Source organism: Podarcis vaucheri, assembly GCF_965113315.1.
Source record: "Podarcis vaucheri genome assembly, chromosome: 13".
Lineage (NCBI taxonomy): Eukaryota > Metazoa > Chordata > Lepidosauria > Squamata > Lacertidae > Podarcis > Podarcis vaucheri.
The window spans coordinates 6,420,265-6,444,127 of NC_138751.1; the positions used below are offsets into that span (position 1 = coordinate 6,420,265).

Consider the following 23,863-nt stretch of genomic DNA (forward strand, 5'->3'; position numbering starts at 1 on the left):
AACAGCAAGAGGGATTGCTGCTTTCACTGCGCAGCGATCCCTCTCACTGTTCTGGCTTCTGGGATTCAGAATATTTTTTTTCTTGTTTTCCTCCTCCAAAAACTAGGTGTGTCATGTGGTCTGGTGCGTCTTATAGAGCGAAAAATGTGGTGTATACAGTGGTACCTCAGGTTACAGACGCTTCAGGTCACAGACTCTGCTAACCCAGAAATAGTACCTCGGGTTAAGAACTTTGCTTCAGGATGAGAACAGAAATTGTGTGGCAGCAGTGGGAGGCCCCATTAGCTAAAGTGGTACCTCAGGTTAAGAACCGTTTAAGGTTAAGAACAGACCTCCAAAATGAATTAAGTTCTTAACCCAAGGTAACACTGTATTGTAATGTCTCCTGTGGCAGTGGGAGGCCCCATTAGCTAAAGCATAGCTGTCAACGTTTCCCTTTTTAAAAGGGAAATTCCCTTATTCCAAAGAGGATTCCTCGCAAGAAAAGGGGAAAGTTGACAGCTATGAGCTAAAGTGGTACCGCGTCTTAAGAACAGTTTCAGCTTAAGAACGGACCTCCAGAACGACTTAAGTTCTTAACCTGAGGTACCACTGTATATGGTGGTTCATGGTTTGTTTTGTGGGTGCGCGTTAATAAAAGAAGAAATCCCAGAGAAGGGATGAGCGTAAAGGTCCGTTAACCACCTTTTTGCGAAACCCCAAAGGGCTGTTCTGTTTTCGGTTTTAATCTCGCGTTTCAGAGATGGCACCCAAACGTCATTTCCCGAAACCTGCTGCTGCTTTTGTTCCTTTAGGCCTGATGAAGAGAAGGGGCTGTGACGCTATTTCTGCCTGTTCCCTGCCCTCCTTCCCCCCCCCCCCACGGTCCCTGTGCACACCCTAGACCACCCACCCCCCTGGACTTTTGCCCCCCCCAAGAAAACATCGCCACCCGGTCACTGCAGGTGAGAGGCTCCAGTCTGAGATTTCATCCCATCCCTCGTTCCAAGACGTCTCCCCTGCTTCAGGTGGGCTTTTCCTGGGTCTTCATCCCCTTGATCTGCCCGGTGCTGCGGGTCCGGCTGGCGGCCTTCTTTTTGTCTGGCATGATGGTGAGGGAGTGGGACTTGGCGGTGCTGGCCGTGGTGGCGTTCTTGCTGGTGTCGGCTGCCCGGGGTCCGCAGATCGCTTCCAGGGCCTTGATCTCTGTGGTCGGCTTCTCAGCCAGGAACTTGAGGACCCAAGGGACTTTGAGCACCTCCAGGATATTCAGCCGCTTGGTAGCTGGACGCAGGATGCGGTGGACCAGCTCCTGCAGGGGCGAGAGAGACAGGCCGTCCCAGTTTAACCGCTACGAAGGAAGCGGCTTTGGATCAGAGCAACCACCCAGCTAAATCCGCCTGCCTGTTCTCCCAGGGAGCTTGTGGAAAACCTGCAAGCAAGATTTGAACACAAGGGCTCTCTCCCCTCCTGCACTTCCCAGCAACTGGCACTCAGAAACACGGCTGCGGAGGCCGAGCTCAGCCGTCAAGGCTGGTAAAAGGTAAAAGGACCCCTGACCATTAGGTCCAGTCGTGGCTGACTCTGGGGTTGCGGCGCTCATCTCGCTTTATTAGCCGAGGGAGCCAGCATACAGCTACCGGGTCATGTGGCCAGCATGACTAAGCCGCTTCTGGCGAACCAGAGCAGCGCACGGAAACACCGTTTACCTTCCCGCTGGAGCGGTACCTATTGATCTACTTGCACTTTGACGTGCTTTCAAACTGGTAGGTTGGCAGGAGCTGGGACCGAGCAACGGGAGCTCACCCCATCGCGGGGATTCGAACCCCTAGGCTCTGTGGTTTAACCCACATCACCACCCACATCCCGTCACGGCTGGTAAGGTAAAGGGACCCCTGACCATTAGGTCCAGTCGTGGCCGACTCTGGGGTTGGGGCGCTCATCTCGCTTTATTGGCCAAGGGAGCCGGCGTACAGCTTCCGGGTCATGTGGCCAGCATGACTAAACCGCTTCTGGCGAACCAGAGCAGCGCACGAAAACGCCGTCTACCTTCCTGCCGGAGTGGTACCTATTTATCTACTTGCACTTTGAGATGCTTTCAAACTGCTAGGTTGGCAGGAGCAACGGGAGCTCACCCCGTCGCGGGGATTCGAACCCCTAGGCTCTGTGGTTTAACCCACAGCACCACCCGCGTCCCGTCATGGCTGGTAGCCATCCACAAAACCTTTTCCAAGTAGTGCACGGGCAAATTCAGAAGTGCACAGTTCCTTCATGGATTACACCTCTAAAGCAGTGTCACTCCACTTTAAACAGCCATAACTCCCCCCCCCCCAAAAAAAAGCTCGTTTGTTATGGGTGCTGAGCAGGGCTGGATTTAGGTTTGATGAGGCCCTCAGCTACTGAAGGTAACGGGCCCCTTTATATGTCCAGCTGTCCTTTGTCAATAACAAATTGTCGCTGGTTTTTGGGTTGAATATATGCTATATGGTAATTGATGGACCTCATAGGTATCTCAAGCCATTTGCCCATGTTGCCCTGCAACCAGTCCGTGCAGAATGTAGGCACCCTATATATAGAAAGGAGCAAACCAGTGATATTTTAGGGAGCAGGCTAGCAGATGGGGCCCATGACTTACATCATAGGAGCCTACACAACACAAAACACTGTTGCTGTAGGTAGGTTTTGTTTTATTTGTTTTTAATCTTATATTTTGGAAATGTACATCCAGTTTTTTCCTCCTTTAGATGTTTTGGGGGGCCCCAAGAGAGTGGGGCCCTAAGCTATAGCTTGTTTAGCTTATACGTAAACCCAGCACTGGTGCTGAGCGTTGCTAGGAGACCCCTATCCCCTTCACAGAGACACGATTCCTTGGAGCTGCTTTTAAGCACGAATCTCTTCTTGGGGAATTCAGGGAATTGCAGTGCGCTCTCTCACAACTAAAAAGATCTTCACTGTACGAGAGGCACCCAATTAAGCAACTGAATTTGCAACCGGGTGAAAACAATTGTTCCAAAGTGGAAAAGCCGGTTTGCTTTCGGTTTTGGATTATTCCCTTGTGCGTCGCAGGAGGCGTCTGTAAAGAGGCCTTCGCTAGATCTGGGGTAGGAGGAAAGATGTGCCCTGCCAGGTCTTCTTGGACTCCATATCCAATCATCTCCTTCCAGTGTGGCCAAAGGCCTTGGAGCAGCCGGCTGTTGTAGCCTTTACGATGAGCTGTTTGGCCACAACTTCCCCATCCCTGCTCAGGGTTATGGGAGACCAGTGCAGCAAAGCAGCAGGAGCCCTCTGCAAAAAATTACACCTGCAATTTACTTTCTTGGGCTCCATGATCACTGCAGATGGTGACAGCAGTCACGAAATTAAAAGACAACTGCTTCTTGGAAGAAAAGCAATGACAAACCTAGACAGCATCTTAAAAAGCAGAGATATCACCTTGCCAACAAAGGTCAGTATAGTTAAAGCCATGGTTTTCCCAGTAGTGATGTATGGAAGTGAGAGCTGGACCATAAAGAAGGCTGATCACCGAAGAATGGATGCTTTTGAATTCTGGTGCTGGAGGAGACTCTTGAGAGTCCCATGGACTGCAAGAAGATCAAACCTCTCCATTCTGAAGGAAATCAGCCCTGAGTGCTCACTGGAAGGACAGATCCTGAAGCGGAGGCTCCAAGACTTTGTCCACTGCATGACAAGAGAAGACTCCCTGGAAAAGACCCTGATGTTGGGAAAGATGGAGGGCACAAGGAGAAGGGGAGGACAGAGGATGAGATGGTGGGACAGTGTTCTCGAAGCTACAAACATGAGTCTGACCAAACTGCGGGAGGCAGTGGAAGACAGGAGTGCCTAGCGTGTTCTGCTCCATGGGGTCATGAAGAGTCGGATACGACTAAACGACTAAACAACAACAATCTTCGATTCTAGCAATAGATTTTTTTGGGGGGGTCAGTTTGGATGATGCCCAGGGGTCCCGAGCCCACAGCGATCCTACACCTGCAAGGTTAGAATCTGGAAGAGGAAAGCAGTTCCTTTGTTCAGGTAATGGTCTTGGCTGGCCTCATCAGCATCTTAAGGCGTTAACTGGGAAGAGGTGTGTTGCCATAGCGACTGCTGGAGATGCTTCCAGGAAGGTGTAAGCACTTTCCGAACTCGCCTGACTGGATGCCACATGATCCTAGGACGTTGGAAGCAGGCAAGTTGGTTGTGAGTTTGGCTGATGCTGGAGAGACAGGGGCTAGTCTTGCTGTGTGCTGGAATCATAATCGTGAACAGTCAAGATCTGCTGGAGTGTTAATGCTGTATATCTGTGTAATATGTATATCCTAAGGACACTGCAGTCTCCACAGACCTTCATTTCCAAGGAAACACAACCAAATTGCAGGTAAGCGCCGGAGTCTCTCGCTGCTCAGAGACCAAGGTGTGCACAGCCGTCCTTTGCATTGAACAATACTTGAAACGACAAAGTCTGGGACCTGGGGTAGCTCAGTCGGTAGAGCACGAGACCTTTAAATCTCAGGGTTGAGGGTTCGAGACCCACATGGGGCAAAAGATTCCTGCATTGCAGGCGGTTAGATTAGATGACTTGCAGGATCCCTTCCAACTCTACAATTTTTTGATTTAACGGGGACGGTCTCAGTATCAGGTGTTTGGGGGGAAAACACAATAGTTCATCTGGCCAAGTTTCTCCACCCCACCCCCATAAAAAAGATCCCCAATAAAAGCTATGTCTGTAGCAAAATTTAGCAAGGGTTTCAGTGAAGAGGGAGTCCTCCCTCCAATTTTTTGAACTCTAATCCGCTTCTGAATTTACCCAAGTTCTCTCTCACACAAACACACCTTAGCAACAGACATCTCGCGGGGAAGACCGTAAACCGTAGAGGACGCAGTCTGCCCTTTTGTACTCCGCAAACCATCATGCATGCTGTTGCTGCTTTAGGACTAATAGCAATTCTAGCACACAGCCTCATAGACTCAGTGTGCTCTCCAGCTGCGCGGTGTGTTTGTGTAAAGATAGCAACAACGCTTCCGGACGCCAGTTAGTGGAAGCCGCAGAGAGAGAGCTCTCGCACTCAGACCCTACGCACTTGCGGGTTTCCCATTCAGGCGTCAGCTTGGCCACAATGAGAACTGGATGTTGGGCTGATAAAAGCCTCTCCTGTGACGCAGAATTTAATCAGGATCCACCATTACGAGACAGGCTATGTTGCAGAGATTGATAGTCATAGGGGGAGGCGAGTTACCACTTTGTTATTATGTCTGCATTTCAAGTTTGATTTGGCAAACCTCCCCTGGAAAGGCTAATGTACGGTGCAACTTGTCCGAGAAAATTAATGAGCAAACGCCTAGATTCTATTTCATCGGAACTGAGAAAAGATGGCGTCTGCCACCCAAGGAGGACTTTGGGATGGATTCGGTATAAATACCAGCGTGTGAGGATTTATTGCAAACAAAAGACTTACTAACTACAGTGGTGCCTCGCAAGACGAAAAGAATCCGTTCTGTGATTCTCTTTGTCTAGCGGTTTTTTCGTCTTGCGAAGCAAGCCCATTGACGGATTAGCGGATTAGCGCTATTAGCGGCTTTTAGTGGCTTATCTGCTGATAAGCGGCTTAGCGGCTTAGAAAAAGGGGGGGAGGAAAAAACCCCAGCAGGAACTCGCAAGACATTGTCGTCTTGCGAAGCAAGCCCATAGGAAATTCGTTTTGCGAAGCACCTCCAAAACGGAAAACTCTTTCGTCTAGCGAGTTTTCCATCTTGCGAGGCATTCGTCTTGCGGGGCACCACTGTATAAAAAAAAAGGGAGAGTCATACAAGGTTCACACAGAAGCATAATATTGTTTAGTTTAACTCGCCTGTGGAAAAAACTCAGGCTATTAAAGAAGAAGGATAATAACAAGAAGATTGAAAGATGGGACTGGTGAACACTAAAAGCAGCAGAAATATGAGATGATTGGACCCCACTGAACTCGAAGCATGGGAACCCCCTACCGAAAATTTATAATTTGGCAAAACATTTGGACTTTATGATATGTAATTGTATAAATAGGAATAATTAATGTGATTTGATTGGATTGTTAAAATGGAAAACTTAATAAAAATTATTATTAAAAAAAAGAGAGAACTGAATGCTAGACTCGGTGGGCCTTACGTTCTTAAGGTCCGGGGAGTTGGCATGTGAACTCCGCACACCGACCTAAGGAGACAACAAAATTGGGCTCCCAGGAAGGAGAAGGGGAGTCACGGGAGTCGTGCTCGTTTCCCTCCAAGATAAAAAAAATAATGTTAACCTTTTGAGGCATCTTGCAGTCCTCCTAATCCAGGGGTCCTCAAACTACGGTCCGCAGGCCAAATCAGGCCTGCCACGGTCCTGAACCCGGCCTGCCTGGCAATTGCAAAACCTGCCACTGTCTAACAGGTCTATGGTGAAAGGAAGTATGTAGTCCTGTGCCTGAGCACGACCTCTGCATCCGGCGTCCGTTGATACCACGAGTGGTTGGTTGGTTGTGAGAAAGGATGACTGTGTGTTGGGAATCAAGCCTTTATCAGGAGAAACTGGCCACTCTCCAGGCACCCGGCTTGATCTCCGGTTGACCTCCCTGTCTGCATTCCCCGGCAGGATACAGGCTAGGTCGCGATAGGCGATCCTTCTCAGCGTGAGAAGAACACACCCCTCTTTCCTGCCCCCCCGGGCGGGGGAAAGAGATAGAAATGTATTTACATGCCTTTATTTCTGTCTTTGCAGCGTTACAGAAAACACGTCTGCTCTCTTCAAACTCCAGCAGCCGAGAGACAAACTCCTCCTGTACTTCCTGTACAGCTCATATTACACTCTGAGCTAATTCCGGTGCTTCGCACTGTGAATAGACTGTCCCTCTGTTTCCCACGGAACAGTCCCAACATTCCCATTATGTTTTGCTTTCAAGCTTCCAGCTCGCGGCCGCATTGCTTCTATATCGTAACACTGTATGCGTGCCAGAGGAAGGATGATGCAATCCTGCGCACATGCAGCAGGCGGGCTGGTGCTTTTGCGTTCTTCCTTTCTATGGTCCCTGGCTTAGAGTTTTCTGTTGACATTGAAACTGTTGATCCGATTTACTGAATGCAATTGGCCGAACTACAGAATTGTGAAAGACACATTCAAATCAAGCAGCCTCACTAATTTCTATGCGCAACTCCCCTCCGAGACATATCTTAATCTCAGGAACCGTGTACTCAAAATCACAACCATCTTTGGCAGCACCTATGTCTGTGAACAGGGATGCGGGAGGTGCTGTGGGTTAAACCACAGAGCCTAGGGCTTGCCGATCAGAAGGTTGGCAGTTTGAATCCCCGTGATGGGGTAAGCTTCCGTTGCTCGGTCCCTGCTCCTGCCAACTTAGCAGTTCGAAAGCACAGCAAAGTGCAAGTAGATAAATAGGTACCGCTCCAGCGGGAAGGTAAACGGCGTTTCCGTGCGCTGCTCTGGTTCGCCAGAAGCGGCTTAGTCATGCTGGCCACATGACCCGGAAGCTGTACGCCGGCTCCCTCGGCCAATAAAGCGAGATGAGCGCCGCAACCCCAGAGTTGGCCACGACTGGACCTAATGGTCAGGGGCCCCTTTACCTTTACCTATGTCTGTGAACAGACTTTTCCCCGAATGAAACATGTGAAATCTCCAACCAGATCCAGACTAACTGATAAATACTTGCTACGACTAGTGACAAATATGAAACCGGATACTGACCATCTCAGGAGCCAAAAGCAGGCCCAAACTTCCCATTGAAATACTTAGAAGTTTATGTTGATTAAAATCATTCTTCAATTTAAATATTGTCTTGTTTTTCCTGTTTTTGTGCACTACAAATAAAATGTGTGCAGCGTGCATAGGAATTCAGTCATTATTATTTTTTTCAAATTACAGTGGTGCCCCGCAAGACGAATGCCTCGCAAGACGGAAAACTCACTAGACGAAAGAGTTTTCCGTTTTGGAGGTGCTTCGCAAAACGAATCTCCTATGGGCTTGCTTCGCAAGACGAAAATGTCTTGCGAGTTCCTGCGGTGTTTTTTCCTTCCCCCCCTTTTTCTAAGCCGCTAAGCCGCTTATCAGCTGATCCGATCAGCAGATAAGCCGCTAAAAGCCGCTAATAGCGCTAATCCACTAATCTGTCAATGGGCTTGCTTCGCAAGACAAAAAAACCGCTAGACGAAGAGAATCACAGAACGGATTCTTTTCGTCTTGCGAGGCACTACTGTAGTCTGGCTCCCAACAGTGTCTGAGGGACAGTGAACTGGCCTCCAGTTTAAAAAGTTTGAGGACTCCTGTTCTAACTGATTTACAGTGGCATCTGGGTTTAGAGCTTGTTTCCTCAGATCTGGGTGACGTATTTCTCCTGCTGCAGCCCTCAAGAGCCAACAAGGCCACCTCAAATTGGTGAGGAGCCCCGATAAATTCGGGCTTCTGCTGTGGGCAGGAAAGAACCCTCAACTCTGCATGCGGCTGGTGTTTTTCGCCCTCTTCTGAACTCCCAGGGGCTGGGTGCCCACCTCCTTGGTCAGTCGTGTCTTGCCAATCGCTGGAAGCTGCTGAAGTCAGGAGAAGGAAGGCTCCAGGAGGAAGGCGCCATGAGAGTCGGGGAACAGCTCCTCTCTTTGCTCGGAGGAACCAGGTGATTAGCCAGGGTGTAGCTGGCATTCCTGCCACCCCATGATACAGCCTCAGGGTCCTGGGTGGGTGGAGACGTTGATGCAGGGCCAGCCTCACAGTAAGTACGCCTGCTGCACTCGAGAGTATCGGCGCTGCAGCCAGGCTGGCGTGGGAATGGCACTGGCTGGAAAAACCGCACCTGTTGGATTTATGCCTGTTCCAACCCAGTTAGAATCCCGAGGAGGAGATCTCAAAAGAGAAGCTAGACAGGGACTGGAAGGTGTTTAAAGGATACAGTGGTGCCTCGCAAGACGAAAAGAATCCGTTCCGCGAGTCTCTTCGTCTTGCAGTTTTTTCATCTTGCGAAGCAAGCCCATTAGCGCCTTAGCGGATTAGCGCTATTAGCGGCTTAGCGGATCAGCTGATAAGTGGCTTAGCGGCTTAGCGGATCAGCTGATAAGCAGCTTAGCGGATCAGCTGTTAAGCGGCTTAGCAGCTTGGGAAAAAGGGGGGGGAGGGAAAAAAAACCCCGCAGGAACTCGCAAGACTGCTTGGCAGGGGGTTGGACTCGATGGCCCTTGTGGTCTCTTCCAACTCTATGATTCTATGATTCTATGACATTTTCGTCTTGCGAAGCAAGCCATAGGAAATTCGTTTTGCGAAGCACCTCCAAAACGGAAAACCCTTTCGTCTAGCGGGTTTTCCGTCTTGCGAGGCATTCGACTTGCGGGGCACCACTGTACTTGCAAAACCATATTGAAAAATCAGAACTCCTATTAGAATAAACAAGTTCCATTTTAAATACTGAAATACTAAATAAGATGGATAACGATGTGTAATAGAAAAAGAAGCATGAAATTAGGTCAAAGGTGTGTGAAAGAAAGTAACAGAAGTGGGAAGTAATCGCAATTAAGTAAATTGGAAGTCTAACACAAGGGTGGGGTGGTGGATGGTGATGGGAAAAGGAATTATCTGTGGGATTGAGTGTAGGTATGTTTGAACATTTTTAAGGACTGTATGAAATGTATGTTTGTATGCTTGTATATTCGCAATATGTGTGTATTAATGTTGAATTATTTTAATAATAAAAACTTTTTAAAAAAAAAAAAGCCCAAGGAGGAGGAGAAGCTGTGAGTTAAGGGCAAGGGGAGAGGAGACAACATGTCTTACATGAGGACCTCTGAGTAGCTTTCTAGGGGGCAGGCGTAGAAGCACCACTGTCCTGCAACTGCCCCCTAGTGGCTTTTGAGGGTATTGATGTAGCACCCATGCAGCAGCACCCCCTAGTGGCATTTGAGGGTATGGGCACCATTGCACAAGTACCCCATAGGGGATTCTGAGGGCCTGGGTACAGGACACCCCACATCAGACCCCCTACTGGGGTATGGGCACCACACTGTTATCCCATGAGTAGGTAAAGGTAAAGGACCCCTGGATGGTTAAGTCCAGTCAAAGGCGACTATGGGGTTGTGGTGCTCATCTCGCTTTCAGGCCGAGGGAGCCGGCGTTTGTCCACAGACAGCTTTCTGGGTCATGTGGCCAGCAAGACTAAACCGCTTCTGGCATGACGGAAATCAGAGCGCACGGAAACGCCGTTTACCTTCCCACTGCAGTGCTACCTATTTACCGTATTTTTTGCTCTATAAGACTCACTTTTTCCCTCCTAAAAAGTAAGGGGAAATGTGTGTGCGTCTTATGGAGCGAATGCAGGCTGCGCAGCTATCCCAGAAGCCAGAACAGCAAGGGGGGTCGCTGCTTTCGCTGCGCAGCGATCCCTCTTGCTGTTCTGGCTTCTGGGATTCAGAATATTTTTTTCCTTGTTTTCCTCCTCCAAAAACTAGGTGCGTCTTGTGGTCTGGTGCGTCTTATAGAGCGAAAAATACAGTATCTACTTGCACTGGCATGCTAGGTTGGCAGGAGCTGGGACCGAGCAATGGGAGCTCACCCCGTCGCAGGGATTCGAACCGCCGACCTTCTGATCATCAAGCCCAAGAGGCTCAGTGGTTTAGACCACAGCGCCACCCACATCCCTAGTGGCCCTCAGTGGTATTGGCATGGTGCCCCCTGGTGGCTTTTGTGGGTACGGCTCCTAGGTGTCATGCTGCTCACCTTGATTTCCTCGTTGATCTGGAGGTGGCTGGGGAAGCTGACCTCCTTCTGCGTCTCCCGCAGCAGCTTCTTGAGGTTGGTGTCATCGAAGGGCAGGTGGGCCACCACCAAGGTGTAGAGGATGACCCCCATGCTCCAGATGTCGGAGAGGAACGGGTTGTAGGGCAGGCCCAGCAAGATCTCCGGGCAAGCGTAGGCGAAGCTGCCGCAGTAGGTCTGGCTCAGGTGTGAGAAGCAGCTCATCATGCGGTAGGACGGCGTCGGGAGAGGCTGCGTCTGGGTGGACACCATCTTGGAGAAGCCAAAGTCCGAGATCTTGATGTTTTCGCGCTTGTCGAGGAGAAGGTTCTCGAGTTTCAGGTCCCTGCGGTCGGGAAAGGGCAGAGGGAGAAAAGGAAGGAGACAGGGATTCGGGTGGGGATCTTCGGGGAAGTGGGTTAAACCTGCAGGACTTTCTCATCGGGAAATCCCAGGTTCAGACTCCAGTGTGGAAAGGATATTGCAAAGTTGGAGAAGAAGAAGAGGAGTTTGGATTTGATATCCCGTTTTATCACTGCCCGAAGTAGTCTCAAAGCGGCTAACATTCTCCTTTCCCTTCCTTCCCCACAACAAACACTCTGTGAGGTGAGTGAGGCTGAGAGACTTCAGAGAAGTATGACTAGCCCAAGGTCACCCAGCAGCTGCAGGTGGAGGAGCGGAGACGCGAACCCGGTTCCCCAGATTACGAGGCTACCGCTCTTAACCACTACACCACACTGGCTCTCTGGAGAAGGTTCAGAAAATGACAACCAGAGATATTTTTTTTGGGGGGGGGGGAATTCCACTACAAAGGAAGTCTGGAGCTCTGGGAACTACTCCTTCCCCCAAAACGGGGCTGGATAAAAGCAAGTGAGAAGAAAGAAGACAGACATTTATTAAATTAAGCAGGGCATAGAGGGAAGTTTCGCTCCCTCTCCCACAATGCTAGAACTCCTGAACATTGCACAAAGCCGAATGTTCAGGACAGATAAAAAGAAGGGTGTTATAAGAATTCTAAGGTCTCGGATATAAAACAAATGTTCATTAATGTACAAAGCAAACGCATAAGTATATAAGCCACGTGTCTGAAATAGTACAGGAGAACAATCCTGACGCAATTTTGACTCTCCCAAATTGACCTCAAATATTTCTCTGCAAGGAGTAAGGAAATGGGGAAAGCTTTCCGATTGTCTTTTGATTGTAGGAGCTTACACCTCCCTTTTCAAATACAGTCTGGCAAGTATCTGTTATCAATATGCATGAGAGATTCAGGAACTATTTACCATCTCAAAGGAATGGCCAGGCAACCCAGAAAAGGCAATCAAGTAAGGCATGATCAGTTATCCTGGCAGACAGGAAAGAAGCAACACACTCAAATTTCTGCTGTAGACCACCTCCTTCTGTGATGTATGTATGATGTTTTTGGGGGGAGTGGTCTTGGGCTACAGGGTGGGCAATTTCAAAAGTCTATATAAGGGCTTGTTGGTAAGTAGGGACCCTGTTGCAACAGTTTAATAAAGATCAGGCTTACTAGCTGCTTTGCTTCTCAGTATTCTCTGGTCGGCCTCTGTTATTTTCTCCTACTGATAGAGAACCTACATAAGGACTCTGTACAGCAGGGGTCAGCAACCTTTTTCAACCGTGGGCCAGTTCACTGTCCCTCAGACCATGTGGTGGGCCAGACTATTTGGGGGGGGGGATGAATGAATTCCTATGCCCCACAAATTACGCAGAGATGGGTTTTAAATAAAAGTATACACATTCTACAGGGACGCGGGTGGCGCTGTGGGCTAAAGCCTCAACGCCTAGGGCTTGCCGATCGAAAGGTCGGCGGTTCGAATCCCCGCGGCGGGGTGCGCTCCCGCTGTTCGGTCCCAGCGCCTGCCCACCTAGCAGTTCGAAAGCACCCCCGGGGGCAAGTAGATAAATAGGTACCGCTTACCAGCGGGAAGGTAAACGGCGTTCCGTGTGCGGCTCTGGCTCGCCAGAGCAGCGATGTCACGCTGGCCACGTGACCCGGAAGTGTCCCCGGACAGCGCTGGCCCCCGGCCAATAAATGTGAGATGGGCGCACAAACCCCACAGTCTGTCAAGACTGGCCCGTTCGGGCAGGGGTACCTTTACCTTTACCTTTATACACATTCTACTCAGGTAGGCCCCACAAATCACCCAGATGAGCATTTTAAATAAAAGGACACATTCTACTCACGTAAAAACAGGCCTATTGCTGAACTGTCCATGAACCGGATTGACTCCACACCTGGAGTACTGTGTCCAGTTCTGGGCACCACAATTCAAGAAGGACATTGACAAACTGGAACGTGTCCAGAGGAGGGCAACCAAAATGGTCAAAGGCCTGGAAACGATGCCTTATGAGGAACGGCTAAAGGAGCTGGGCATGTTTAGCCTGGAGAAGAGGAGGTTAAGGGGTGATATGATAGCCATGTTCAAATATATAAAAGGATGTCACATAGAGGAGGGAGAAAGGTTGTTTTCTGCTGCTCCGGAGAAGCGGACACGGAGCAATGGATCCAAACTACAAGAAAGAAGATTCCACCTAAACATTAGGAAGAACTTCCTGACAGTAAGAGCTGTTTGACAGTGGAATTTGCTGCCAAGGAGTGTGGTGGAGTCTCCTGCTTTGGAGGTCTTTAAGCAGAGGCTTGACAACCATATGTCAGGAGTGCTCTGATGGTGTTTCCTGCTTGGCAGGGGGTTGGACTCGATGGCCCTTGTGGTCCCTTCCAACTCTATGATTCTGTGATTCTATGATTCTATGATAAGGCGACTGGGCCTTATCTGGCCCACAGGCCTTAGGTTGCCTACCCCTGTTGTACGGGCTCTTGGGTACCCCATAAGGAAAAGGAAGCAGTTTTTTCTTATAACAATTTGGTGAGCCAGCCAAGAGTTGAGGGCTGTTGATGGCTACTAGCCAGGATAGCTGTTCTCAGCCTCCAAGGAGCATAGCTGTCAACCGTCCCTTATTTGGTGGGAAACTCCCTTATGCCAGTGCTGTTTCCCGCTGCCGTCCCTTATTGATGATGTCCCTTAAATTTCCCGGGTTTCAAAGGAAGCAGCTCCTCTCCCTCCCTCCCTCCCTGCCGGCCAGGGAAGAGGGAGGCTCCAACTGTGTTGCTTGGCTGCGTTGCTCACCCAATAAGGAGTCCAAGAATGACTGGGGGGTGGAGCTTGCATGCCTTGTGCCGATCAAATCGGCCGCCTTGCCTGGGGACTCGCCTTTGCTCAGCGCTTCCCAGCGGAGAGGTGACGGTGGTTTCCCTTGCTGCATCCCCTTTGCCGGGTTGCTGCGCTGTGGGAACCACAGCTTGAGGCTTCGTTTGGCTGCCGGCTGGGCTTTCTGCCTTTGGCTCGGAGGGGCTCAGAAGTTGAACATACCTGTGCCCGAAAAATCCCTTATTTGGGTTGCTGATCCCTTATTTTCGAGGCTGCTGGTCCCTTATTTTCAAATCTGTAAGTTGACAGCTATGCCAAGGAGGCAGACAGGAAGTGCTTCTGAACACCAGCCAGCTGTGTGTGTGTTTGAATGTGACATGTAAACAGTAGATCTGGTGCCTACACAGCCCATGTCTTAAAAGTACCTGTTTCTACAGGGAGCTTCAAGGACTGCCTCTTTTCCTGGCCTATCACCATTTCCTCCATTTACTCACCGGTGCACGATGCCCTTGCCGTGCAGATAGGCGATCCCCAGAGACAGCTGAGAAAACCACTTCCCGGCCAGGGCCTCGGAGCAAGCTCCCGATTTCTGGATCCACTCCAGGACGTCACCACAGGGTGCCAGCTCCATGATGATGTAGTGGCGAGAGGTGGTCTCGATAGCCTGGTAGAAACTGATCACGTATTTGTGGCGCAGGGTTTTCATCACCTGGAGGGGAAGGTGAAACATGTGCTTTGTCAGAAAGGATCCAGATTAAATTTGTTTCAGAAAGACCCTTGACGTATGCAGGTGTTCGCATTATAACCTAGGGACTAACAGATGGGAACTGGAAGTGGATCCTGCGAAATCTTATGGTCACAAAAAGAGTTATATTATGAGGCTGGAAGAATAAATACCCACTATCGACTATCGACCACCAGTAATGATGTATGGAAGTGAGAGCTGGACCATAAAGAAGACTGGTCGCCGAAGAATGGATGCTTTTGAATTCTGGTGCTGGAGGAGACTCTTGAGAGTCCCATGGGCTGCAAGAAGATCCAACCTCTCCATTCTGAAGGAAATCAGCCCTGAGTGCTCACTGGAAGGACAGATCCTGAAGCTGAGGCTCCAAGACTTTGGCCACCTCATGAGAAGAGAAGACTCTCTGGAAAAGACCCTGATGTTGGGAAAGATGGAGGGCACAAGGAGAAGGGGACGACGGAGGACGAGATGGTGGGACAGTGTTCTCGAAGCTACCAGCATGAGTCTGACCAAACTGCGGGAGGCAGTGGAAGACAGGAGTGCCTGGCGTGCTCTGGTCCATGGGGTCACGAAGAGTCGGACACTAAACGACTAAACAACAACAACATCGACTACTCATTGGCCTGAAGATCTGACTGCCTTCTCCATGTATATCTTGCAACCCTCAGTCTTGTTTCAATATCTGTTTGGACATATGGGTTGATTAGGTTAATATACAGTCATACCTTGGATCTCGAACGCCTTGGCTCCCAAACAAATCGGCTCCCAAACGATTGAAACCCGGAAGTGAGTGTTCTGGTTTTCTAACGATTTTTGGAAGCCAAACGTCCAGAGCGGCTTCCGATTGGCTGCAGGAGCTTCCAATCAGAAGCCACACTTCGGTTTCTGAACGTTTTGGAAGTCGAACAGTTTCTTCTGTTTCTTTTTCCCGCCAAGCACTACTCAAAGGATAGACCTTCAGTGGAGCTTAAATATTGAGGTGGACCTGAACTTTATTTGCTGTTGGTGCTAAGGGGCAAATCTGATTTTTTTTATGCTGATGGTTTCTTGCTTTTTTTGTTGCTTTTGAGGGAAAGAGGGGGTGGTTACCTGTTTTATTGCAAGCATAATACTTTCATATACACTGTGTTTCACACAATTTGTAAAACTACTCCACACTGAACTTTTAAAGTCCCCCCCCAAAAAAAAAATTTCTATTTTTCCCAGGAAAAAACAGGGAGGGAGGAAATGTTTTTTCCCCTTGTGGCTTAAAAATTTCCAGAAATTTTACATCTCTTGTCATATGCGAGACAGGGGTTTAGGCTGTTATTGTTTTTGTGGTTTTATATTTTGATTTTATTCTGTAAACCGCCCTGAGACCTGCGGGTATAGGGCAGTATATAAATTCTAACAACAACAACAACAACAACAACAACAACAACAACAACAACAACAGGACTGTTTTTATAGTGTTGTTTGCTTTTTGTTATATGGGGGAAATTGATTTGCCCACATCTGACACCATTGTGTCCGCTCCCCCTGCCAGTTCTGGCGAAACATTTTTTTAATACTACAAAGCTTTAGGCTGAACTATATTACGCCTGCTGAGGTTGTACAAATAATCCTTTATTTGCTTGGGGGATTCAGAGTTGCATGTTTCAACATTTATTCTTGGGGTTGCATCCCATGTTAGTCAGGCAGGAAGTTTTATAGTAAAAAATGTCGACGCCCAACCATATTAGCTTTATATACGGTACTTTTGTTGACGGAAGCAACTCAAAGTTGCCTCAGCAATGACCTGATAATATATTTTATGGTGGCTTGGCAAAGACCTGATAATATATTTTATGGTGGCAGCGAGACAACGAAACAGCAAATGTTAGAAGACTAAGGCTGGACTTTCCGTGAACAGATCGTGTGCCAACGTCTTGTGAAATGGATTAGCAGAAAAAGTTACTGACAGATTGAAACATGTCTGGGACCGATTCCCTTCACAGAACTACGATTCCCAGAGTTCCCTGGGATCAATTGTTTAACCACTTTGAGAATTGTAGCTCCCTGAGGGGGAGCAGGGGTTACCTTAGAAATCTCAGTACCCAGAAGAAACTACACTTCCCATAATTCTTTGGGGTGTGCTTTAAAACTATAATAATAATAATTTATTATTTGTACCCCGCCCATCTGGCTGGGTTTCCCCAGCCACTCTGGGCGGCTTCCAACAAAGATGAAAAATACACTAAAATGTCACATATTAAAAACTTCCCTGAACAGGGCTGCCTTCAGATGTCTTCTAAAAGCCTGGTAGTTGTTGTTCTCTTTGACATCTGATGGGAGGGCGTTCCACAGGGCGGGCGCCACCACCGAGAAGGCCCTCTGCCTGGTTCCCTGTAACTTGGCCTCTCGCAGTGAGGGAAACGCCAGAAGGCCCTCGGTGCTGGACCTCAGTGTCCGGGCAGAACCATGGGGGAGGAGACGCTCCTTCAGATATACTGGACCGAGGCCGTTTAAGGCTTTAAAGGTCAGCACCAACACTATGAATTGTGCTCGGAAACGTACTGGGAGCCAATGTAGGTCTTTCAAGACTGGTGTTATATGGTCTCGGCGGCCGCTCCCAGTCACCAGTCTAGCTGCTGCGTTCTGGATTAGTTGTAGTTTCCGGGTCACCTTCAAAGGTAGCCCCACGTAGAGCGCATGGCAGTAGTCCAAGCGGGAGATAACCAGAGCATGCACCACTCTGGCGAGACAGGCTGCAGGCAGATAGGGTCTCAGCCTACGTACCAGATGGAGCTGGTAAACAGCTGCCCTGGACACAGATTTGACCTGTGCCTCCATGGACAGCTGTGAGTCCAAAATGACTCCCAGGCTGCGCACCTGGTCCTTCAGGGGCACAGTTACCCCATTCAGGACCAGGGAATCCTCCACACCTGCCCACCTCCTGTCCCCCCAAAACAATACTTCTGTCTTGTCAGGATTCAACCTCAATCTGTTAGCCGCCATCCATCCTCCAACCGCCTCCAGACACTCACACAGGACCTTCACCGCCTTCACTGGTTCTGATTTAAAAGAGAGGTAGAGCTGGGTATCATCCACATATTGATGGACACCCGGCCCAAACCTCCTGATGATCTCTCCCAGTGGCTGCATGTAAATGTTGAAAAGCATGGGGGAGAGGGCAGAACCCTGAGGCACCCCACAAGTGAGAGTCCAGGGGTCTAAACACTCATTCCCCCCACCACCACTTTCTGAACACGGCCCAGGAGGAAGGAGCAGAACCACTGTATAACAGTGCCCCCAGCCCCTCAAGACGGTCCAGAAGGATGTTATGGTCGATGGTATCAAACGCCGCTGAGAGATCCAGCAGAACTAGGAAACCGCTCTCACCTTTGTCCCTAGCCCGCCGGAGATCATCAACCAGTGCGACCAAGGCAGTTTCAGTCCCATGATGAGGCCTGAATCCCGACTGGAAGGGATCCAAATGGTTCGCTTCTTCCAGGTGTGCCTGGAGTTGTTCAGCAACCACTCGCTCAATCACCTTGCCCAAGAATGGAAGATTTGGGACTGGGCGATAGTTGACCATTGTGGCTGCATCTAAAGATGGTTTTTTAAGAAGCGGTTTAATAACCGCCTCTTTCGGCGGGTCTGTGAAGGGTCCCTCAAGGAGGGAAGCATTCACCACCCCACGAAGCCCATCGCCCAGTCCTTCCTCGCTAGCTTTTATAAGCCAGGATGGGCAAGGATCCAGGAGACAGGTGGTTGGCTTCACTCGTCCAAGCAGCCTGTCCACATCCTCGGAGGTAACAGATTGGAATTGATCCCACACAACTTGACTAGACAGGACTCTAGCACTCTCCCGCCCTGGCCCTGCTCCCACGGTGGAGTCTACTTCTTCCCGAATCTGAGCGATTTTATCTGCAATAAACTTTACAAAATCATTGCAGGAGTTCATGTGGCCCGTACTGGGCCCCGATGTCGCAGGTGGTTCCGCTAAATTGTGAACCACCTGAAAAAGTCTCCTGCTGCTGTTTTCTGCAGATGCAATAGAGGTGGCAAAGAAAGTCTTCTTCACCGTCGCTATCGCCACTTGGTAGGCTCGACGTTGAGCTGTAACATGTGTCCGGTCAGATTCAGAATGAGTTATCCGCCACCGGCGCTCTAGCCGTCTCAACGATTGTTTCATCACCCTCAGCTCTGGGGAAAACCACGGGGCTGTCCGGGCTCCATGCAATCGGAGAGGGCGCTTTGGAGCCAAACAGTCAATAGCGCTGGTTAACTCCACATTCCAGCGGGCCACCAGGGAATCTGCTGAAAGGCCATCAGCATGGGATAAAGCATCCCCTACCAATCTCTGGAAACCATTTGGATCCATTAAGTGGCGGGGGCGGACCATCCGAATCGGTCCCACCTCCCTGCAGAGGGGACTATGTCATGTACACTTAAGCCCTGCCCGCCCTATGTATTCAAAGCAGCCTCATGGCCCTTTAATCGTTCATGGTTTCCCCCAAAGAATCCTGGAAAATGTGGGTGGGGCTGTGGGTTAAACCACAGGGCCTAGGACTTGCCGATCAAAAGGTCGGCGGTTCGAATCCCCGCGACGGGGTGAGCTCCCGTTGCTCGATCCCTGCACATGCCAACCTAGCAGTTCAAAAGCACGTCAAAGTGCAAGTAGATAAATAGGTACCATTCCAGAGGGAAGGTAAACGGCATTTCCGTGCGCTGCTCTGGTTCGCCAGAAGCGGCTTAGTCATGCTAATACTGCAAGGAAGTATTTGAGGTCAATTTGGGAGAGTCAAAATGGCTCCAGGGTTGCTCTCCTGTACTGTTTCAGACACTATACTTATGCTTGTGTGTATGCTTTGTACAATTGTGAACATTTATTTTACAGTATATCTTAGACCTTATACAGTGGTACCTCTGGTTACATACTTAATTCGCTCCAGAGGTCCGTTCCTAACCTGAAACTGTTCTTAACCTGAAGCACCACTTTAGCTAATGGGGCCTCCTGCTGCTGCCGTGCCGCTGGAGCACGATTTCTGTTCTCATCTTGAAGCAAAGTTCTTAACCCGAGGTACTATTTCTGGGTTAGCGGAGTCTGTAACCTGAAGCGTACCACAAGGTACCACTGTAATCCACATGTCTGAAATAGTACAGGAGAGCACTCCACAAACCATCTTGACTCTTAATAACCCTAAATATTTCTCTGCAGAAGGAAACATCTTGGAAAAACCTCTCCCAGTAAGTTCTTTTCACTTACAAATCCAGTGAAAAGAGCACATTTTGTGCACAAATAGGGGAGGTCTGTGACAATGGTTTCAGAAACTTGGGTGTTTGTCATTTAAAAGAACGTCAGTAAAACATTATCAGGTATCTTGACAGACAGGAGACAAGTCATGCACTCGGATTTCTGTTGCAAACCGCCTTTTTCTGTGAGGCTTGCATGATGCTTTTGGGTGGTCTTTGGCTAAGGGGTTGGGCAATTTCTAGTAAAAGCTGTTATACAACTTTGTTCTGGGTCCTTGCAAGGGGGGAAGAGGGGCTGTGAGGCAACAGACAAACAAAGATCTCCCTTGCTTTCCTTCTACTGCTTCCTAGCTCCACACATTTCCCCCTTGACCGAAAACAGACTTAGGGGCACTGAAATCTCTCGATGCAGAGCTGGGTTGCAAAAGAATAACCCGAGTTTGTTCTATAACAATGTGCAGCGCAGACGGGATCTCAGACTCCGCTGCCCAGTTTCCCCATAGCTCCAGCAAATGGAAAACTATCCAGCCGGAGCCTTTTATCGACCTCTAGGATTGAAGGCACCCAGAATCTGTCAATAAGCAATGTTTGCTCTTCAAAAGGGGAAAGGCAATTAACACATGCAAAGCCATAAAGCCCAAAGTCAACATTACACTGAAGCCAGGGGCAGCTGGGAAGGGTTTCTGATTTCAAATCTCTTGTGGCTCGTGCTAGTAAGAATTTGGGGTTTATTCTGTTCTCTTGATAACAGAAATTTAGCACTGAGAAAAGATTGCCATCTCTTGACTCCTCTGATGTGTCCTCAAAATTGCAGCCCACAACTCTGCCCTTCTTCCAGTTGTCCACAAACTTTGTTTAGGACTTTAGGTGCTCTGTGGCTCATCTGCGGCCTTCGCAGCTGAAGATGGGAGACGGCACAGCCCCCGCAGAAAATATTCATATGGATTTTTAGCTGCATTTTTAAATCTCTCTGTTTCGTGTTGCAATTTGAATTCTATGGGGGCTGAAAAGGTTATACAGTGGTACCTCAGGTTAAGTAGTTAATTTGTTCTGGAGGTCCGTACTTAATCTGAAACTGTTCTTAACCTGAAGCACCACTTTAGCTAATGGGGCCTCCTGCTGCTGCCACGCCGCAGGAGCGCGATTTCTGTTCTCATCCTGAAGCAAAGTTCTTAACCTGAAGCACTATTTCTGGGTTAGCAGAGTCTGTAACCTGAAGCGTATGTAACCTGAAGCGTATGTAACCCGAGGTACCACTGTACAGCAGAACAGGAAATGCATAAGAAATAAAATAATAACAATAAAAATCGTACTGCATCTAGCACACAGCTCATTACAACTGCTGCAAGAAGTAGGAAAACAATCATGTGGTCTGTGAGAAAGACCCTCCTCAATTTTCAAGTGGTCCATAAGGAAGGAAGTTTGGGAACCATTCTAAGATGTCGCCATAAAAGTAGGTTGTCTTCCCCGCCTGCAGTTTATTTATAACTCGGTGCTGCTTGCGCAAATTTTTCACAACGTCCTCATCAAAACGCCATCCCATATTGCCCACCCCGTTTAATCTGGATTTGCCATTTTGCTGTTCCTCCCACAAATCTCTTTGTGAGGAGGAATTAAATAACCTTTTAATGAGGGTGGAAGAGAAGAATGCAAAATATGGTTTGAAGCTCAACATCAAAAAAACAAAGATCATGGCCACTGGGCCCATCACCTCCTGGTAAATAGAAGGGGAAGAAATGGAGGCAGTGAGAGATTTTACTTTCTTGGGCTCCATGATCACTGCAGATGGTGACAGCAGTCATGAAATTAAAAGACGCTTGCTTCTTGGGAGAAAAGCAATGACAAACCTAGACAGCATCTTAAAAAGCAGAGACGTCACCTTGCCGACAAAGGTCCGTATAGTTTAAGCTCTGGTTTCCCATGTAGTGATGAATGGAAGTGAGAGCTGGACCATAAAGAAGGCTGATCACCGAAGAATGGATGCTTTTGAATTCTGGTGCTGGAGGAGACTCTTGAGAGTCCCATGGACTGCAAGAAGATCAAACCTCTCCATTCTGAAGGAAATCAGCCCTGAGTGCTCACTGGAAGGACAGATCCTGAAGCTGAGGCTCCAAGACTTTGGCTACCTCATGAGAAGAGAAGACTCCCTGGAAAAGACCCTGATATTGGGAAAGATGGAGGGCACAAGGAGAAGGGGACGACAGAGGACGAGATGGTGGGACAGTGTTCTCGAAGCTACCAGCATGAGTTTGACTAAACTGCGGGAGGCAGTGGAAGACAGGAGTACCTGGCATGCTCTGGTCCAGGGGGTCACGAAGAGTCGGACATGACTAAACGACTAAACGACAACAACAAACCTACAAATCTCTTAGATTTCCCAAGGGACACAGCAAATCTGGATTAAACGGGAGCAAGAAATTCAGAGCAGCATTTGGATGGGGGTGACGTCACGAGGATGCTCAAAACACACATTCCCGAGCCCACAGCGAAGTGCCCTGTGGAAAAGCTCAGGGCTGGAAGGGGTATCCACGCAGCACCATGAGAATAACAACCTGTATCTCCCTCGGTAGGAATTTGGTGAGGTAATCCTCCGAGGCCTTCTTCTTGGAGATGATTTTGATGGCCACCATCGTCTTCTGCTTGGCGAAATAAGCCTCGTAGACGGTCCCGTAGGAACCGTGGCCGATCACTTTGCCCACCTGGTAACCATACTGGTCCATCACAGAGACGTAGGGCGTGGAGGCTGAATGTTCAACCATGACTGAAGTCTTGGGTGCTGCCTCAAACCTCCTTCAACCAGCCAGTGGCTTCTCGTTTCAGCTCAAGGTCTACGGGGAAGGTGCTCAATACTGCAAATAATTGTTAGGTCGGCAGTGTCTAATGGGAAGGCAATAGACTCAACCTGGTGTGGGAAGGCTGGCTGGTCAATTTCTCCCACCGCACAGCCCAGCTGAAAGGGAACTGGGTGGCGCGTTTTTCTGCCTTAGCGATGGTGAGATCCAGCGGATCTCACCCTACTTGTGTCCGGGATGGGCGAATCCAAGTTGGCACCCTTCTTTGCGATAGCTTGAAAGGAGGTGAGAAGATCCAGCCTTCCGGGCCCCCCGACAACAACACCTTGACCCCCCGCCCTCCACCAACCTGGATTCCCCCTGGGGATTCCGATGATGTCATAGCCACGTCCCAACATTCCGCTTGCGCCCATTGGTCGGAGGGGTTCCGGTTCCTTGGCTGGCAATGGGGGTTTGTCTCGAGACAAAGGGTGCAGGCGCTGCCCCACCCACGGGCTGCGTCAGGATCCCAGGCCCTCACCTCGGACAAAAACGCAGTTGCCGAAAAATAATCTCGCAGCACTGCAGGGCCTTCAGCCGCAAACATGCGTTGAATGGAACTTCCAAATTGGGCTCAGGAAAGGAGTTGAGGACATATACATGGGGGTTAGCCAGGATTAAAGGGCAGATATTCGGACGCAGCTCCTTGAACCAAGGTCCGCATAAGGTCATGGGTCACCAAATTCAATGCAGCCCTCTGTCCATTTTGTGGTATGTCAGGTACTTACGACACACACCCCATTCCTTTTACTCAGGTATCTTGACAGACAAGAGACAAGTCATGCACTCGGATTTCTGTTGCAAACCGCCTCTTTCTGTGAGGCTTGCATGATGCTTTTGGGTGGTCTTTGGCTAAGGGGTTGGGCAATTTCTAGTCTTTAAAAGCTGTTGCACACCTTTGTTCTGGGTCCTTGCAAGGGGGGAAGGGGGGCTGTGATGCAACAGACAAATAAAGATCTCCCTTGCTTTCCTTCTACTGGTTTCTACCTCCACACATTTCCCCCTTGACCAGTTTACGGACTTAGGGGTCACTGAAAGCTCTCGATGCAGAGTTGGGTTGCAAAAGAATAACCCCAATTTGTTCTATAATAATGTGCAGCGCAGATGGGATCTCAGACTCCGCTGCCTAGTTTCCCCATAGCTCCAGCAAATGGAAAACACACAGTGTTTTCAGGGA

The 23,863-nt window shown here is 49.2% G+C and overlaps 1 protein-coding gene across 1 annotated transcript; it reads right to left on the reverse strand.

Moving 5' to 3' along the window:
- Nucleotides 1–923: 923 nt before the first annotated feature.
- TSSK4 (testis specific serine kinase 4) lies at nucleotides 924–22,985 on the reverse strand. The gene is made up of 4 exons (XM_082197816.1): nucleotides 22,408–22,985; nucleotides 14,391–14,605; nucleotides 10,706–11,069; nucleotides 924–1,291 (listed from the first exon to the last, which is right to left on the reverse strand). The coding sequence occupies exons 1-4, from the start codon at nucleotides 22,612–22,614 to the stop codon at nucleotides 1,004–1,006; spliced, it is 1,074 nt and encodes a 357-aa protein (XP_082053942.1). The 5' UTR covers nucleotides 22,615–22,985; the 3' UTR covers nucleotides 924–1,003.
- Nucleotides 22,986–23,863: the final 878 nt, after the last annotated feature.

What these genes read in the sequence shown, in the direction of transcription:
- TSSK4 (XM_082197816.1), bottom strand. Translation starts at nt 22,614, where the DNA reads ATGGTTGAACATTCAGCCTCCACGCCCTACGTCTCTGTGATGGACCAG. An exon ending in TCCTACCGAGGGAGATACAG is followed by an intron (nt 14,606 to 22,407) that starts GTTGTTATTCTC and finishes CTTCCCCTCCAG; the next exon opens with GTGATGAAAACCCTGCGCCA. An exon ending in GGCAAGGGCATCGTGCACCG is followed by an intron (nt 11,070 to 14,390) that starts GTGAGTAAATGG and finishes TCCCGACCGCAG; the next exon opens with GGACCTGAAACTCGAGAACC.